Source organism: Hippocampus zosterae, chromosome 15, assembly GCF_025434085.1.
Source record: "Hippocampus zosterae strain Florida chromosome 15, ASM2543408v3, whole genome shotgun sequence".
NCBI lineage: Eukaryota > Metazoa > Chordata > Actinopteri > Syngnathiformes > Syngnathidae > Hippocampus > Hippocampus zosterae.
The window spans coordinates 17,333,749-17,350,904 of NC_067465.1; the positions used below are offsets into that span (position 1 = coordinate 17,333,749).

General features: G+C 41.6%; 2 protein-coding genes across 4 annotated transcripts in view; both read left to right on the top strand.

Annotated features, from left to right (window-relative positions):
- The window catches only part of depdc5 (DEP domain containing 5, GATOR1 subcomplex subunit), a 124,350-nt gene that overhangs the window by 6,984 nt on the left and 100,210 nt on the right, over nt 1-17,156 (top strand). The window lies entirely within an intron of this gene.
- On the top strand, nt 2,861-16,080 carry mrpl37 (mitochondrial ribosomal protein L37). The gene is made up of 8 exons (XM_052088513.1): nt 2,861-3,345; nt 6,085-6,262; nt 6,728-6,843; nt 7,214-7,402; nt 8,921-9,075; nt 12,768-12,899; nt 14,584-14,658; nt 15,581-16,080. Exons 1-8 carry the CDS (start codon nt 2,922-2,924, stop codon nt 15,656-15,658), a joined length of 1,347 nt encoding a protein of 448 aa, XP_051944473.1. The 5' UTR covers nt 2,861-2,921; the 3' UTR covers nt 15,659-16,080.

The window sequence follows — 17,156 nt, forward strand, 5'->3', positions numbered from 1 at the left end:
AGCATTTGTTTATCATTGTAAGTATATGTTGTTGTTTGTGTTATTATCATATGCAATTGAGTAAGTAGACCCTTTCAGAATTCGAAATTTGGGACTCTCTCAATCCATAATGGCACTCATACTTTTCTGATCAGCGAGTCCCAGGGACTCGCTGCCGATAAACTGTAAAATTATCACTGACAGATTACCGCTTTTTCTGCAGTCAGTAATTGACTTCTATGCAAAGTAATTTCTCAACTTGTGTTCCGTGCCATGTCATGCCTCAGTGTTGAGTGTTGATTTACTTCATATTAAGAAACTACTGCTCTAACACAGTAATTCATAAATGTATACCATATGATTTTATTTTATTTTTCTCAGTATAAATAACACGTACCCTGACTGTTCTACTCTGAATAAAAAGACTTCATTCAAGCGTTAGGGAGTACAAAGGGTTATGATGTAGGGGTGTTGCAAATCATGAAGACCTGCCAAGTGGTATGATAGCATTGTTTTATACATGTCCTCGGCTAGGCCTCAGTTTCAAAATCAGTCCTTGGTCCTTGGCCTCGGCCTCGGAGGCAAGTCCTTGGCCTTGGCCTTGGCCTCGGAAAATTTCTCAAGTCCTTGGCCTTGGCTTTGCCCCGGAAAATTTTCCAAGTCCTTGGCCTTGGCCTTGGAGTCAAGTCCTTGGCCTTGGCCTCGGGTTGCCGGTCCTTGGACACAACACTGATAAGTAGAAAAAAGGTCTGTAGCGCCCCGACAGAGGATGAACAGCGTTGGTGGATTTGATCTAGGGCAGGGCTTCTTTACCTCGGTGGAGGTACCAAACCCAACCAGTTCATATGCACATTCACCGAAGCCTTCATTACTGAAAAATATAAGTATGATTTTTTACAAATTCAAGACATAAAACAATGCATTTATTAAAAACTATAAAGTGTAAGTTTTTTAAATTGTGCACAAAATGAAAAAATGAGGATATGTGATGTACAGTGAACTTTTATCTAATTATTAACAAAACTCAGGTGAAGTTTAACCAATGGTTCGGGAGAGATCTTTCTTTAAAAGGACACACGTTGTGAACAAACAAAGGCGTAAGGTTTGCCACGTTTTACGTATGCAGCAATCTATTTGTTTGTGATTGAAAAAAATTGTAATAATATCAATAAGCCTCCCGTATTGACTATTGTAATTCACTTATTTTTGGTGTCCATCACAAATTCCTCCATAAACTTCAACTTGTTCAGAATTCTTCAGCCCGGATGATCACGAGAACCCCCTACTTTCATCACATCACTCCATCCTCCGACAGATCCACTGGCTCCCTGTAAAACTTAGAATCAAATTCAAAATTCTTCTCTTTACATTTAAAGCCATCCATAACCATCTGTCTGATCTCTTCAAATTTCCGTTCCCTCAGGTCCTCATCCTCCCTCCACCTCTGTTTACCCTCTGCCCGTCTCAGAATGATGGGGTGCAGAGCTTTATGCCCCCCAAACACTGGAACTCACTTCCACCCAACATCTGTAATATTGATTCTCTTCCCACATTCAAATCCCATCTCAAAACCCACTTATTCAAAACCACATTTTCATTTTAAATTTGTCTCTTCTTTAATTTATCATTTTATCTGTGGTTTTATTGTTTTTGTTGTTGATTGTACAGCTTCCTTGAGTGTTGTGAAAGGCACTCATAAATAAAATGTATTATTATTATAAGATGCTTTTCTTATGGAGAAACATGACTCACGTGAAAAGGTCTTTTGTCATGAACACTTACGAAATTGGTGGATTGAACTTCGACTTTTCTACTCTCAATCATACATTTAAAATCAATTGGCTCAAACAATTTGGGGGTAATTCCTCATCTATTTGGAACTTTATACCGAACTAAATACTTTCTCAACTTGGAAGTCTTAACTTTGTTGGGTTATGTGACTACAAAATAGGAAAAAATCTCTTGGCTTTATCCAATTTCCAAATACTTTTGGTTTGGTCTTTGAAATATAAACATAATTTTTCTACCAAGAATAAGAACCACTGGACTAGACGATTAACCCTATTGACTTCAAACTTGGGCTGTACCATCTAAACACGTGTAATCTACAGTATATACAAATAATATGTTTGACCAAATTTAAAGATTTGCTACATTTTCTTCCTGAAATCCACCTTGAATTCCTACTGTCTCTCGGGATGAAGATAATCCCATCTTCTGAAATTAAAATTATCCAGATTTTACCTAAAATGATTTGAACAGCAAAAATTGAAGGCTTGCTGGTTAGCACAAGGATTGTATTATGTTTTTGGATATGATCTCCAATCGGATTCAGTTTTGTGTCGCGGTCACCCTGTGACATAACTGTCATATGCTTATTTTTGTGCTAGGGTCTTTTTTTTATCCTGGATTTAAATTATCCTCAGAAGAGGATAGTTCGAGCGTGTTTTTCCCTCTCCCTACCCGGCGTTTTCCTTTCTGAAGTCAGATTGTAATTTCCCCATTGCGGGACAAATAAAGGATATCTTAATCTTAATGCAAATCCCCCCTTTGGAGGGAGCAAGAGAATTGCCTCAAGGTGTTAATGTACAGAAAGCAAACCACCTTTAATATACTGCACACGGAAGAGGAGGAGGAGGAGGAGGAGGAGGAAGAGGAGGAGGAGGAGGAGGAGGAGGAGGAGGAGGAGGAGGAGGAGGAGGAGGAGGAGGAGGAAGAGGAAGAGGAGGAGGAAGAAGAAGAAGAAGAAGAAGAGGAAGAAGAAGAAGAAGAAGAAGAAGAAGAAGAAGAAGAGGAAGAAGAAGAAGAAGAAGAAGAGGAAGAAGAAGAAGAAGAAGAAGAAGAGGAAGAAGAAGAAGAAGACGACGAAGAAGACGAAGACGACGAAGAAGACGAAGACAACCACAAACGTCTGCGCATGCGCTCCCCACATTGTGCCGGAAATGTTAGGGTTGTGTTTTAGCAAGTACCTTCGTCCTCGCCGTGTATCCCGCCACCAACGAGGAATATCAATGTTTCCGGAAACTGCTTTGCGGGTTTTCAAATCGTTACACTACATAGAATGGATCTCCGCATATGGAGAGATAAACCGATTACAGGTCCGACATTTCTGTCGCAGCCAAATTCCTGCGAGGAAGGCTAGGAGTGTAAGTGAGCCCAAAGAAAAAGTTCACATCCCAGGGCTAGAAATGGTCACTTATGGAGAAAGGATGCACTATGTCCCAGGGCTGTCTAAACCTGTTTTCCCACAGTGGAAAAGGGACTATAAGGATCCACAGTATTTCAGATCCCCTCCAAGTCATGAGATGCCTTTGTCACGAGAGACACCATGCTATGTCTTTAACCAGAGGACCAACGCACTGGAAGGTATCATAAAACATTTTCTAACATGAGCATCATTTTTCACAATTTTTGTATATGGGAGCAGAGTCGAAATAACAACAACCCAAATGATGACCCAGATTGTCGATATCCAAGAGTAATTTAACGTAGTGGTTATTTTGCCATGAATCGCACAAGAGCTTCTCGTACAAAATCGGCGCCGTTTCAAGTGTGTCACCTGGTAGGGTTGAGAACGGTCGCACCGGAGCCGCTGTTTTATTATTTTGTGTCAAGGGTTCAAATATCGCTCTGTGCCTTTTTAAATTCTTTTTAGCCTGCATAGTTTTCAAACATTGACCCTTGAAACATTATAATTTTGAGTTTCGGAATTCTTGATTATGAATATCAGTCTAAATAGAAAAATGGGTTCCCATGATGAACGTTTACGGAACCAGTCAGTGATTGACTTCTATGCAAAGTAATTTCTCAACTTGTGTTCCGTACCCTGTCATGCCTGTTGAGTGTTGATTTACTTCATATTAAGAAACGACTGCACTAAAACATTCATTCATTCATCTTCTGAACCGCTTGATCCTCACAAGGTTCGGGGGCGGGGGGGGGGGGGGGGGGTGCTGGAGCCTATCCCAGCTGTCTCCGGGCAGTAGGCAGGGGATACCCTGAATCGGTTGCCAGCCAATCGCAGGGCACACAGAGACAAACAACCAACCACGCTCACACTCACACCTAGGGACAATTTAGAGTGTTCAATCAGCCTGCCACGCATGTTTTTGGAATGTGGGAGGAAACCGGAGCACCCGGAGAAAACCCACGCAGGCCCGGGGAGAACATGCAAAACGCCACACTGGGAGGCCGGAGCTGGAATCGGTACCTCTGCATTGTGAAGCCGACGTGCTAACCACTGGACTACCGGGCCGCCGCACTGAAACATTAATTTATAAATGTATACCATATGATTTTATTTTTTTTCTCAGTATAAATAACACGTACCTTGACTGTTCTACTCTTTGAATAAAAACATTTCATTCAAGCATTAGGGAGTGCAAAGGGTTATGATGGAGGGGTGTTGCAAAGCATTAGGACCTGCCAAGTGCCAAGTCCTTGGTCCTTGGCCTTGGCTTCGGAAAATTTCTCAAGTCCTTGGCCTTGGCCTTGCCTCGGAAAATTTTCCAAGTCCTTGGCCTTCGCCTCGGAGTCAAATCCTTGGCCTTGGCCTTGGCCTCGGGTTGCCAGTCCTTGGAAACAACACTATTACTGTAACTTGATTTGCAGGCCCGAGCCCGATGCAAACCCGAAATGTCATATTTTATTTGTGAGGACCCGGGAGGAGGATGGGTGATTTATGATAACAAATTAAAGCCTGTCTTTTGTAATGAAATCCAAGTTAAACAAGACTGTATAAATATTTACATCTTTTATACAGTATTTCTGTTTCTGCAGAGGGTACATTCACCGACAATTTTCCATCATTGACTGATTTTTTTTAAGAGTTGACGGGAAGAATTTAAGGCAGTCCGTCATTTTGATGGGTTGAAAATTGGGCCATAAACCATAGCAGCTGTACGTCCTTAAGAATCTAGCGCGGCACTTGAAGAGAGAGAAGCAGAGAGACAAAGAAGAACAATGACAGGTGGATAATAGACAGCGACAGGAAGGACTTCTTTGAATTGTCATCGCAAGAGTTCAATACAGTACGTGTTGTGATGAGGCGACTTCTGTTTTTTTGCGAAACATGGTCTCTCGTGGCCAAAACTATTCACGGCCTCGAAATACCTCAGCGCACTAAACATATTTATTTAAAAAAAGTCAGCGAGAGACAAGCCTGTTCGGGCCGGGCTCGGGCTTAAGATCTTACCACTAGCCTCGACACACACTTCATGGGAGCGCCCATCCCATTACTCGACAGAAGCCTCAGAGCCTCGGCACATTTCATCCCATCATGAGTTTTATTCTTTTGTATTGATTTGTCCAAGTGCTGCCAGTGTACAGGTCTGTAATCAGTCCGTAATCCACTACATAAAACAGAAACGTTCATGACACAGTCAAAATGACACGCACTGTTAGGGGGACTCCATTGCATTTTTCTGCACAGTTTATAGTTAAAATGACACGCAGTGTTTGCTTTTCCCCGTACCTGGGTGGGTTTTCTCCAGGTATTCCAGTTTCCTCCCACATTGTAAAAAAACATTTATGGTTGGTTGACTGAACACTCCAAATTGCCCTAGGTGTGTGTGAGCGTGAATAGTTGTTGGTCTATGTGTGCCCTGTAATTGGCTGGCAACCAGTTGAGGGTGTCCCCTGCCTACTGCATGAAAACAGCTGCGATTGGCTCCAGCACGACTCATGACCCATGTGAGATAAGCAGATCAGAAAATGGATGGATGGATGTTTACCACTATAATACCTTAATCTGATAAACGATACTCACGTTTCATTCATTGCACAGTGGTCATCATTGAAGGGGGATTGCTCCATTGTGGTCCCTTTTTAATATATCTTGTTCCCCAAATGGGGCTTTGAGTTTTCCTTGCCTGGTTTGGGATTCAGATCAGGGATTGTTGCAAATCTTTTTCAACTGTGGGCCTGTGAAACCCTTGGAGCCTCACAAGTGATTAAGGGCTATCCAAATAAACTTGACCACACAGATGTAGCTACATCTGTCTTGTTGCCAGCCAGTAAATTGGTGTAACATTGTCTTGCAATGTTACATGTCCCAATCTGTTTTTGTAAAAGTGGACAGGGAAATAACATGTAATTTTTTTACAGGTGTTCGACAGGCCCTTTGGTTAACCAAAAGCACGGCAGTCACTGGTTTCCCACCTCTGCTTCTATCACTGGCAAAGAGTCCTGCTAATCAAATACCAGATCAAGAAAACCGTGTTCTGAACGCCATCAAACATGCCCGCTTCTGGGACACAACTGAGGGGCGACCAGCAAAATACAGGTGTTTTGAAGGCCGGAGCTGGGATCGAACCCACGACCTCTGCACTGTGAGATCGACGCAATAACCACTGGACAACCGGGCTGCCCATTTCGAAAGTCAAGAATAAAATATTTTATTTGTTTCCCTAATTTGAAGCACTGCTAACTTCAGCCCTATCAAAAGTCATGTCAAATTATGTTGGGATACTTTTATTCGGAAAGCAAACAAACAAAAACTAACCCCCCCAAAAAGACAATTCATATGCACTCTTAATTTTCATCATAATGCATTGCCGAAGTATTGGATAAAGACCCAGTATTGGCAGATACTCAAGAACAAAATTACTTCGACTCTGACTTGGGAGAAGTACGTGGTTGGGTCGCCTCAAGTCTCATAGTACACCTCCCCCCTTTACTAATATCAATAAATGTCAAAACATCACTTAAAATTCTCTGAACATGTTGATTTTATATTTATCTTTCTTAGCAAGACACTCCTCTTCAACCTGCTCCATCTTTGTGCCACACTTCAGTCCAGCCACCCATTAATTGGAAGGAGAATGTTCACTGAGAAATACTCATTGGCAGCTACATGGAAAAGAGGTATACTATTGAAATGATTACCAAATGCCTTCTGTTTCAAGAGAGACTGAGAAAGTATCAGTGACGCAACTGTGGGACTAGCTGCGCCCAGCAATGTTAAGGGGAAAAAAGCGTCAACCGGTTTAAGTTTTTAAAAATCCATCTGTGTGACCTCTTTCTTCGCAAATATCCCTTGGAGAACAGTGGCTAATAAAGTGAATATAGAGTTTGGACAAATGCATTTTTATGGATAAATTTAGCTTTTATATACAAAAAATATATGTCGTCATATAAAAATCGTTTTTCATATTTTTGTTTCAAATGCTCACTTAGAAAAATTAAACAGCTAAGGGCAAAACACTGAAAATGTGGTTTTATTTTTGTGTACTAGGCGAGAACTTGTTCCAGGTTCGAGGTCAGAATGGCTTCATATTTAACAGCATGGATCCTCTACCAAGGGTTTTTGGGAAAGAGCAAGTGTCAGACACAGCAGATCATGCTCTTGAAACGTTTTATCCTGTATCTCCTACTGTGGACCTGCAGGAAGTATATGTGTACAAGAAGGAGGTGAACTGTACAGGTGAGCAATGGCTGTCTTTTGCGTCTTGGGAATAACTTGCATACATTTAAACACACATCATTTGTGCACATAATTTGTTCATAGATTTTGTACAATGTGCTGTTCTCGACCGAGGACTAATATACTAAGTGTTTGAGCCACCAATTGACCGATACATTTCCTGGCTAAGGCAGAATGGTAAACAGTGCTTTTCATCATCCTGTTCACATTTTGACATCATGAGACCAAAATGACACCAAACAACTGATTAACAGAATCCTTGCATAATGAGGCTTCAAACGAGTTGTTCACAGAACCAAGTGGCCAGAACCAAGTGGCCCCTCAGCAAAGAGTGTCTCGTGAGCAATTTGTTGTAGCGTTACAGAGACTCTGCAAGACACTTGAAAGGCATCAAAGTAGACAAGCTTGGAAATGATTTAGAATGAAACACTTGTTGTGAATTTTGCCTTGTTAGAGAACAGTTGTGCAAAAATACTGAAAATTTAACAGTAAGGCATATGCAGTCGGAAGTTAAAGAAAGTCAAAATAAGTTCAATGAAAAAACGTTTTTTTTTACCTGCACTGCTTTTTAAGTTTATCCTGATACTTAATGCAAAAGCCAAATGGTGTAACATCTGTTTTAAAAAAAATATCTATTTTTCCATCCATCTATTTTCTTTCGCGTACCCGCGGTCGTGTTCATGAGGCGAGGGAGGCCCTCCCTTATTTCCATCTTCTCAGCCACTTTCTCCACCTTTGTCAGGGGCTCGCCTAATCTGAAGATATATTCTTTCCAGCATATCCCATCTTTCTCAAGGCCTCCTCCTATCGGGACATGCCCAAAACATTTCACCGCGCAGTTGTCCACGAAGCATGCAAACCAGATGCCCTCCTTATCTGGCTCCTCTCAATGCAGAGAAGCGGTATCTGTACTCTGAGTCCTTCATGGATGACCCAGCTTTTCACTCACTCTAGTGCAGTGAAAAAGTAGTTGCCCCCTTTCTGATTTCTTTGTTCTTTGCATATTGATCACGCACACACACGCACGCACACACACACACACACACATTTCAGTTAATCAAAGTAATTTTAATATCACAGAAAGTAAATGGCAATTCAATTTATTTAGACACAAAAAATATTTCAACTTACCTGTACCTATGTAAAAAAGTCATTGTCCTCTGAACCTAATTATGGCTTGTGCCACCCTTAGCAATACCTGAACTCAAGCATTTGCGATAATTGATGATGAGACTTTCACATCGCCGTGGAGGAATTTTGGCCCACTATTCTTCACAGAATTGTTTCAACCCCACCATATTGAAAGGTTTTCTAGCAGGAACTGCCTGTTTAAGCTCACATAACAATTAGCCACTGTTGAGATCTTTGTGGGCAAACCTTCACATTTATAACGGGATCAAAAATGTATGACTTCACATTCAATTTGAAGGAAATCACACTCTTACACACTACATCATTAACCATATTTTTAGTGTCTTTTTATTGTTGAGACATTTAAAAAAAATGTTTTTCATTCAGGTTTCAGAGGACAGCATTATTATCCTCATACCCACACTCTTTACTTCCTGGAAGGAGATGATACTCGCTTCAAGCTTCCCCCAGAGCAGTTCAGAGCCAAGATGATCATGTTCCTTTTTGGAAATGCTCTGGCACGTGCACATATGCTTTATGGGGTAAGTGTGTGTGTGTGTGTGTGTGTGTGTGTGTGTGTGTGTGTGTGTGCGTGTGCGTGTGCGTGTGCGTGTGCGTGTGCGTGTGCGTGTGCGTGTGCGTGTGCGTGTGTGTGTGTGTGTGTGTGTGTGTTAGTTTAATCTGGAGTAAAGGTAATGGAGGACAAATTACACAGTCATGCACAGGGGACTGCAAGTAAAGAGGAGACATTTTATCATGTTGAACTTTATATATATATATATATTTTAAGAGTGAACTGCACTGTGTATGTGTTAACACAACACTTGGTCAGCGGTTTGCCCACTGATAGGACCTGATTAATGTCAAGTCAAGATGGCGCCCGAGTAGGCAGCCGTCAGCAAGTGCTCTCATGAGCCTTGCTTTTTTTGTTGTTCTTGTGTTTCTTTTGTCACTTTGTGTTTGTTGTTACGTCGTGTGGACTTGATGTGGACCTTTTTCAGCATTTTTTGGCCACGACATTCATCAAGGAGGAGACTCTGTGCTTGGTGGTTGCGCCTTCTCGGCAGCATGGGTATACCAGCACTGTTTTTGACTGGAGGAATGTCGGCGCCATTTGACTGTCGTTGCTGGACAGTCCCGGGGCGCTTGTGTCTTGCGCCTGTAATGGGCAGCATTTTTCACAGCCCCGCTTTGTTCAGCGGAGAGATCGGTGCTGTTGAACGGTCTGCGGCTGGATAGATGCAGGTCTTGAGGAGCCGACGATGAGAAGAAAGGAGCGTTGGCGCGGAGTGCCGATGCGGATTTGGAGCTGGGAGTCGCGGCTTGGAGTTTGAAGCGGATTATGTGGGACAGGAGAAGTGAACTAATCTCTTTTCGTCAATGGACGCTACAGCTTCGTGTTTGCTTTCAAAACTTTGCTTGTAGCAGACGTGTGCACATTTTCAGCATGATGTCTCTGATCCACTGGTGAAAGGACACTTTGATCCGCTCCTCTTTCATCTATAACTGCTTCAGACAACAAAGTGTATGCGGAAAAGTGGTGAAGATTGCACGACTGTCTCTGTCCTATGTGTTGTCTTGTGTTATTTTTGTTATTTTTGACTTCAAAATGGCGCCGCGAGAGTGGCTGCCTTTCCAGCAGCTCCTATTTTTTTGTTGTTCTACTTCTTCCTTTCATAACTTTGCTGCTGTGAATCTGGAATTTCTCCATTGTGAGACTAATAAAGGTTTTCTTAATCTTAATCTTAATTATGTACACTAGGGATTCACAATAATTATTGGACTGATAATGGAGGAAAAATAACATCAACTACATTATCTGATCCTGCAAATTAAGACCAATATTTTGGCCGATAGTGCAGCGCTTCCTCTTCTACGTCAGAGTCATCGTCGATTTATCAACACAGGCCTAGAACGCCCTCTTGCGGTTTATTGTGAAATTAGGGTGAAATGATATACAGTAACAATGTGTTAATAATTTCACACATAAGTTGCTCCAGAGGATAAATCGCACCCCAGGCCAAACTTTGAGAAAAAAGAGAGTTTTATAGTCCGGAAAATACGGTGGGTTATTTATTGTAAATATTGCAACTTGGAGTAAAAAAAAAATGGTCCATTCACTAGAATGAGGGCTGTAGTTGAGGCTCTCGTGGTGGTCACCCGGGCCTATAGCCGTGGGAACGCATCAGGGGCTGCCTGCTTCTGTGACCGGCAGAGAATAATGATGACCTTTTCTTTTTGACTGTATTTTTCTCTTCATTATAATCTATGGATTTAATCGACATTTCGATTGCAGTCCAAATTTACAAGTTCCAGCGACTTTTCACTGCACTTTGAACATTGCAGATGAGATAGCGTGTGACCACGGGGACCTCTGTGAATTGTTGTCAGGTCTGGCAGGCTCTGTAGGTGGCGAAGGCAACGTAAACAAAAGCGGGCTAGCCGAGCTTCATCGCATTTTCAATATCCTGGACAAAATTGCTGAGCTGCGGGATCTCCTTAAATTGTGATTGGGTATTATAGGCAGCGGGGGCAATTTAAAGAAAAGAGGGGCAGCCGAGGTGAGCTATGGCTCAGCTAAATGTTTACTGTGAAGTAAATTAGTTCAAATGGATGGATGGATGGATGACACAGCACTGTGTCCCACTGAACTTGTTGGAATACCAACGGTGATGGCTCATTGAACTGCATCTGCAGTGAGTGATATTTTTAATCTTTTTTTATTTTAGTGCTTGAAACTGTCTTCACATAGGTCTGTCACTTGATCAACTTATCATTCGATGCGAAAAAAGTGCACTCAATAGTTTTTTTGGGACTCCATAAATCAGGCGTGCCAAAGAAGTCAATCGCGATAGCTTGCGGACTGGTCCCAAGTCAATCGGGAGGGTTATAGAGGGAAAAAAACAACCCAAAACATTTGTGTGTCAGTGTGTGTATTAATTAATAGACATATTTTTATGTTATTGCACACCGCACCCTGAGCATCCTATCAGTCTCACTTTCATAAAAAGTATTGAAAAATAAAATAAAAAAGCAGGTCACCTTTAACCTACGGTGGACCGTGACCTGCATCACCCGAAGTTTTTAGCGATCAGCAGTCTGCAAATGCAGCTTGCAATCAGAGCTGTTTCCCAAACCAGAGGTTGTTGGTTCGATCCCCGAGTATTGCGACCATGTTGAAGTGTCCTTGAGCAAGATACTGAAAATTCCCCCACCCACAAATTTGCTCCTGATGCTCTGTCATCAGTATGTAAGATACGATAAGATAACCTTTATTTGTCCCACATTGGGGAAATTTGCAGTCTACAGCAGCAAAATCGATTACAGGTTTTCACGCATGTTTATTCACCAGCCTGACACCAGTCGGTAGGAACGAGCGGCAGTATTTCTCCTTCTTGCAACGCGGGTGTAACAGTCTCTGGCTGAAGGAGCCACCCAGTGCTGTCAGGGCGGGCAGGAGGGGGTGGGAGGGACTGTCCATATTATCTTTTAACTAAGCTAGCATCCTCCTGTTGCCCACCTCCTCTAGAGTATCCAGGAAGCTGCCCAGGACAGAACTGGCCCTCCTGACCAGTCGCTCCAGTCTCTTTCTGTCCTGGGCCGAGATGCTGCCTGACCAGCAGACAATACCATAATGGATGGCCGAAGCCACCACCGAGTTGTATAAGGTCTTAAGGAGTGACCCTTGAAACTCAAAAGACCTCGGTTTCCTGAGTAGGAAGAGACTGCTCTGTCCCTTCTTGATCAGGGCGTCCGTGTTAGTAGACCAGTCATGTTTATTGTTGAGAAGAACACCCAGGTACTTGTAGGAGGTTACCCTCTCTGTGTCTGTATCTTGGATGTTCATCAGTGCAGTTGAGGACTGTTTCCTGCAGAAATCCACTACCAACTCCTTAGTTTTCCTTGGGTTGATCTGGAGGTGATTCTGCTGGCACCAGTCCTTCATTCGTCCCTTGTACTCCCGATCGTCTCCCTCTGTAATGAGGCCTACAATCGCAGAGTCATCGGAGAACTTCTGAAGGTGGCAGGTTATCTGGTCACGTATCTGAAGTCCGAGGTGTAGAGGGTGAACAGAAATGGTCCCCTGCGGCGCCCCAGTGCTGCAGCGAAGCCTGTCCGACTCATAGCTTTGTGTGGATCTTTGTGAATTTGACTCAATGCATTTTTCTCTCTTTCTCCCCCTCATCCTCTCTGTCTTGTCTGGATCTGTTCATACATGCGTACATACACCAAGGCCAAGACTTGGCGTGTCTTGGATCATCCTATCACAATACAGGGAGTTGGGACCAACGGCAGACTTTTCCAGTTCATTGTTTTCCAACTCAACACCACAGATCTGAGAGGAGATGATGGCATCAAAAACCAGGTTTTAACTCTGATTTGTAGTTATTTATTGTCTCTGTGTGTTTCTTTGAAGGCTAATGATGCACTAGACCAGGGGTCGGGAACCTTTTTGACTCAGAGAGCCATGAAAGCAAAATATCTGGAAATGTATTTCGAGATAGCCATATATATTTCATACAGTAATCCCTCGCTAGAACGCGGTTCACCTTCCGCAGCTTTGCTGTTTCACAGATTTTTTTTGGTGCAATTTTTTAATGCTTTTTTTAAAACAGTGAATTATGTTCTGCATCCTGATTGGCTAAGGGACTGACCAAAGTGAACAGTCTCCGCACCTCGTCTCTGTACAGCTTACCTAATTTACCTTTGCAAATTTTTCGTCTTTGGTTTCATTGTGTCAGTGGCTTATGCTGGTCTGTCAAGGAGGGGAAGCTCAATTTCAACCTACATCATAAAATGTGTCCGTTTATTTCTACGTGAATTCTGCTCTCGGTTCCTTTTTAAAAAAAAATTAAAAGGATGCCTTCACCATAAGATCAGTGATTGGCTCACTTCGCTGTCAATCAAAAAGAGATTCCGACAGATCATCCAATCATCATGCAGAAAGCTGAGCTTTCGGGCCAGCCTATAAACGCCCATAGACTTCCAGAGACGCTGCGCGTCCAAAGGCCGGGACAAAACCATCATTTATCCAATGACTCGTCTCATTTCAATGCATTGGGACAACCTACACTGAACTCTCGAGCCGCTCAACGTCCGTGCGGTCGACGCTCAGCGCCCACACAGTTTAAAGCTGTCTCTCGCAGCGTACTTTGATGCGAACGTAGCATGGTGCGTGTCAAAGTGTGCCGCTTTACATTCGACCGTTTTGATGGTATTTTGTCATTGTAAATTAGACACACCGCAGAACCAGTTCTCTCCACAAAGGCGAATCCTTTGGTCTATTCGTGCTGAAGTCTACCATACTCGTCATTTTTTTTTCTTTTCGCCATCTTATTCGTTTAGGATTAGCTTTGACCTAATGACTGAGCAGGCTGATTCAAAAGGGGACATATCACCTGTTTTTGCAGCAAAAGCCAACGTAGGCCAGTATTATCCAATCAAAATTGCTCCTGGAGCCAACTGTCGCCCTGAACAGAAAATGAGCATTAAAAAATCGATGGATTTTAAACAAGTGAGAATATTTTGTTTTATCTGCAAGCCAGCATTCATCAAAAGAGCCACATGTGGCTCGTGAGCCATAGGTTCCCGACCCCTGTTCCAGAGCCTTGAATTTTCAAAAGACTAAAATCACTTTAAGAGGTACAGTATATATCAATCAGTTGACAAACAATGTGGTTTGGTTAGTTTTCATTCCAATATCGGGCCAAACCAGGGTCTAATTACCACCACATTTGATGAATCTTACACTTACTTAAATAGTATATGTCAGTGGAGTAGATAAGATAAAAAAAGAAGCACACCACGCCATGTTTAAAAGAATTTCAAGAATTAAAAAGCAAAATGATGGACATCAACTTGGAAGAGGTTACAAAGCTCTTTCAGGGTGCCTACACAAGTACAGTATGGAAAAGTAAGAAATTTGATTTCAGAAATTTCAATAGGCTCTGGCATGAAAGAGACCAATATCCAAGAATAATACAATGTAATTCATTCATGCACTGTGTTGGCTTTTTGTAAGTTATTATTATTTAATTCACTTGTTATAGGTGTGGATGGAGGAAGATGCTGAGCTGTACAATTTTGCCAAAGTCAGACCACTTTTCAAGAAGAAGCAATTGAAGGTAACCACTCACCTTAACTTTAAATGAAAGACGACTTGATGCATTGTTTTCACAATTTAAAATTGTTCCAGTTGTCTTATTATTTTGTCCAAAAAAAAAACACAACAGGATCAAGAGTTAGAGCGTACTTTCTGAACCTGTAAACAGTTTTTTGGCTTTGTTGTTGCTGTTCTCAAGCAATTTTAGGGGCGGGCTGTTTAATGCAAGAAATAGCGCCTTCCCAATAATCACCATTTTATGAGTTCAATTTACAGATAAAAAGAAAAATGGCTTAATTGAGGCTTCTACAAATTTTTAATGAAACGGCTTAGGTTGAACATTTCAACAAGTTCTACCAAAAGTTGGAGGCACATGAAACAGCCTAAGACCAACAAAAAGTCTAAGACCAACAAAAGGGGCCCGATTCAAAACTCAAAAATTTTGTCTCATTTTTGTCCTTTTATCGAGGTGATAATCTGATGTGCTTCATTCAATAAATTCCAATTACAATGTGCCAGTATCCCACTTCACCTTTCCCCATGACATGGCATGAAATGCAATGCCTGAGATCCCAGGCAAAGACGCAAGGCATCAAAGATGTGTATGTAGCAGAATGAAAATGGAAGAGGCTTGTAATTTCACACACAAGGGCATTTTGTGTGTGAAAATAATAAGACTGTTCAAGAATTAATGTCTTTAATGTGCAGGGATGAATGGGCATGAGGCTCTGTAGATGGTTTGGACAGGTTGAGTTTTGAAGTAAATGAACAATCATTTAAATAATCGTGATTTCAATCTCAATCAGCATAATCGTCAAGATTATTTTCTCCATAATCATCCAGTCTATATATATATATATATATATATATATATATATATATATATATATATATATATATATATATATATATATATTTGTATTTGTATTTGTATTTCTCTCTAGGTACCAGCTGGTGTTGCAGGATACAAGCCTGAGACTTTCACCAAGTTCCTTGCACTTTACCTGCACGGCGCTGTGTAGCAAAAAAAAGACTTCCATTCATCGTTGTGATACAACTGTGAATCAATGTTTCTGTGTTCAGGGAAATTATTTCCTGAGATTCCCTCACCGTGAAAGGTCTGAATTAATTTTCCAGGTTAATCATAGTGTAAAGAATAAACGTACAAATGATTCCCTTTAAAAAGGTGTCAACCCATTAAGTATCAAAATAATGCTATACTGTATCCTGTACCCTGCCATATTTTAGACTGCTTTACATAATATCTGTGACATATGACGTGCTGTAAACTAGAGTTGTTTTATGGTCTAATTGGGCTATAACGATGCCATGGATGCCATCTAGTATAGACATTTGATAACACATCAATATAAATATAATATTAATTGTCTGAAATGTATTGAATGAAACTCGCAATATTTTTGGATGATAGTGATGTGGGAAATGTTGCCTCATTTGTACTCTATTATTATACAGGATATATTTATTTATGTACCTATCTATATAGATAGATAGATAGATAGATAGATATACTCTCTCTCTCTCTCTCTCTCTCTCTCTCTCTCTCTCTCTCTCTCGTGTGTTTATATATATATATATCTCGTGTGTTTATATATATATATATATATATATATATATATATATATATATATATATATATATATATATATATATAAACACACGCATACACACATACGGTATACAGGTTTACCGTATACCGTAATGCATTGGGACAACCTACACTGAACTCTCGAGCCGCTCAACGTCCGTGCGGTCGACGCACGGACGTTGCGTCGACCGCAAAGTTCACGCGCGGGCCATCCGAGAAGACGCTTAAGCCGCTTTCGTCCGTCCAGACATCTTCTCCGACCGCCGCCAAGGTTTTCCCCGCCCGTCTGCTGTCAGGATTACGCTTCTTGGACGAGAAAAGTTTTGTCGCGCCTATCTCGCTAACGTCACGGACGCAGCAAACAAACGTTGCGGTATACCCAGCGGGCGAGTGGTTAGCGTGGATCCCGGCTCCCTCCTTCCTGTGTGGAGTTTGCATCTTCTCCCCATGTCTGCTTCGTTTTTTTCCGGGTACTTGGTTTTCCTCCAACATCATGTGTGGCAGGCTGATGACTTTTTCATTCTTTAAGTTGTCTGCTCCCATAGAAGTGGAAACAGATAAAATATTTTGATATTGTGTGCCAATTTTTGAGAGACCGCGGTAACTTTGACATCAGCTGTACTGGACAAAGTACAGTAAAATCTTTCAACCATAGAGACAGTATCAAGGAAGTGTTTTCTTTACCAATCCAGCACGAATCTCCGACTCCTCTGGACAGCCGCTGATACTGATTCCTCTTCTCAAAGAAAATAGACAACATATTTCCCCAGCCAGATGTGTAAATGTTTTTGCTCAACAAAAATGCATTCTCTTGACAGTACTGAGGATTATGATAATTTCCCAAAAGTTCTCAAGTGATATTTGAAGCAGTGCTGAAAATATATCAATCAACAACCGTTTTGGACAAGATT

Bases quoted from the DNA above. Each gene is read 5' to 3' on its own strand.
- mrpl37 (XM_052088513.1), top strand. From the start codon at position 2,922: ATGTTAGGGTTGTGTTTTAGCAAGTACCTTCGTCCTCGCCGTGTATCC. The intron at 12,900-14,583 runs GTTTTAACTCTG...CACTTGTTATAG, and splicing joins ATGATGGCATCAAAAACCAG to GTGTGGATGGAGGAAGATGC. The intron at 14,659-15,580 runs GTAACCACTCAC...ATTTCTCTCTAG, and splicing joins TCAAGAAGAAGCAATTGAAG to GTACCAGCTGGTGTTGCAGG.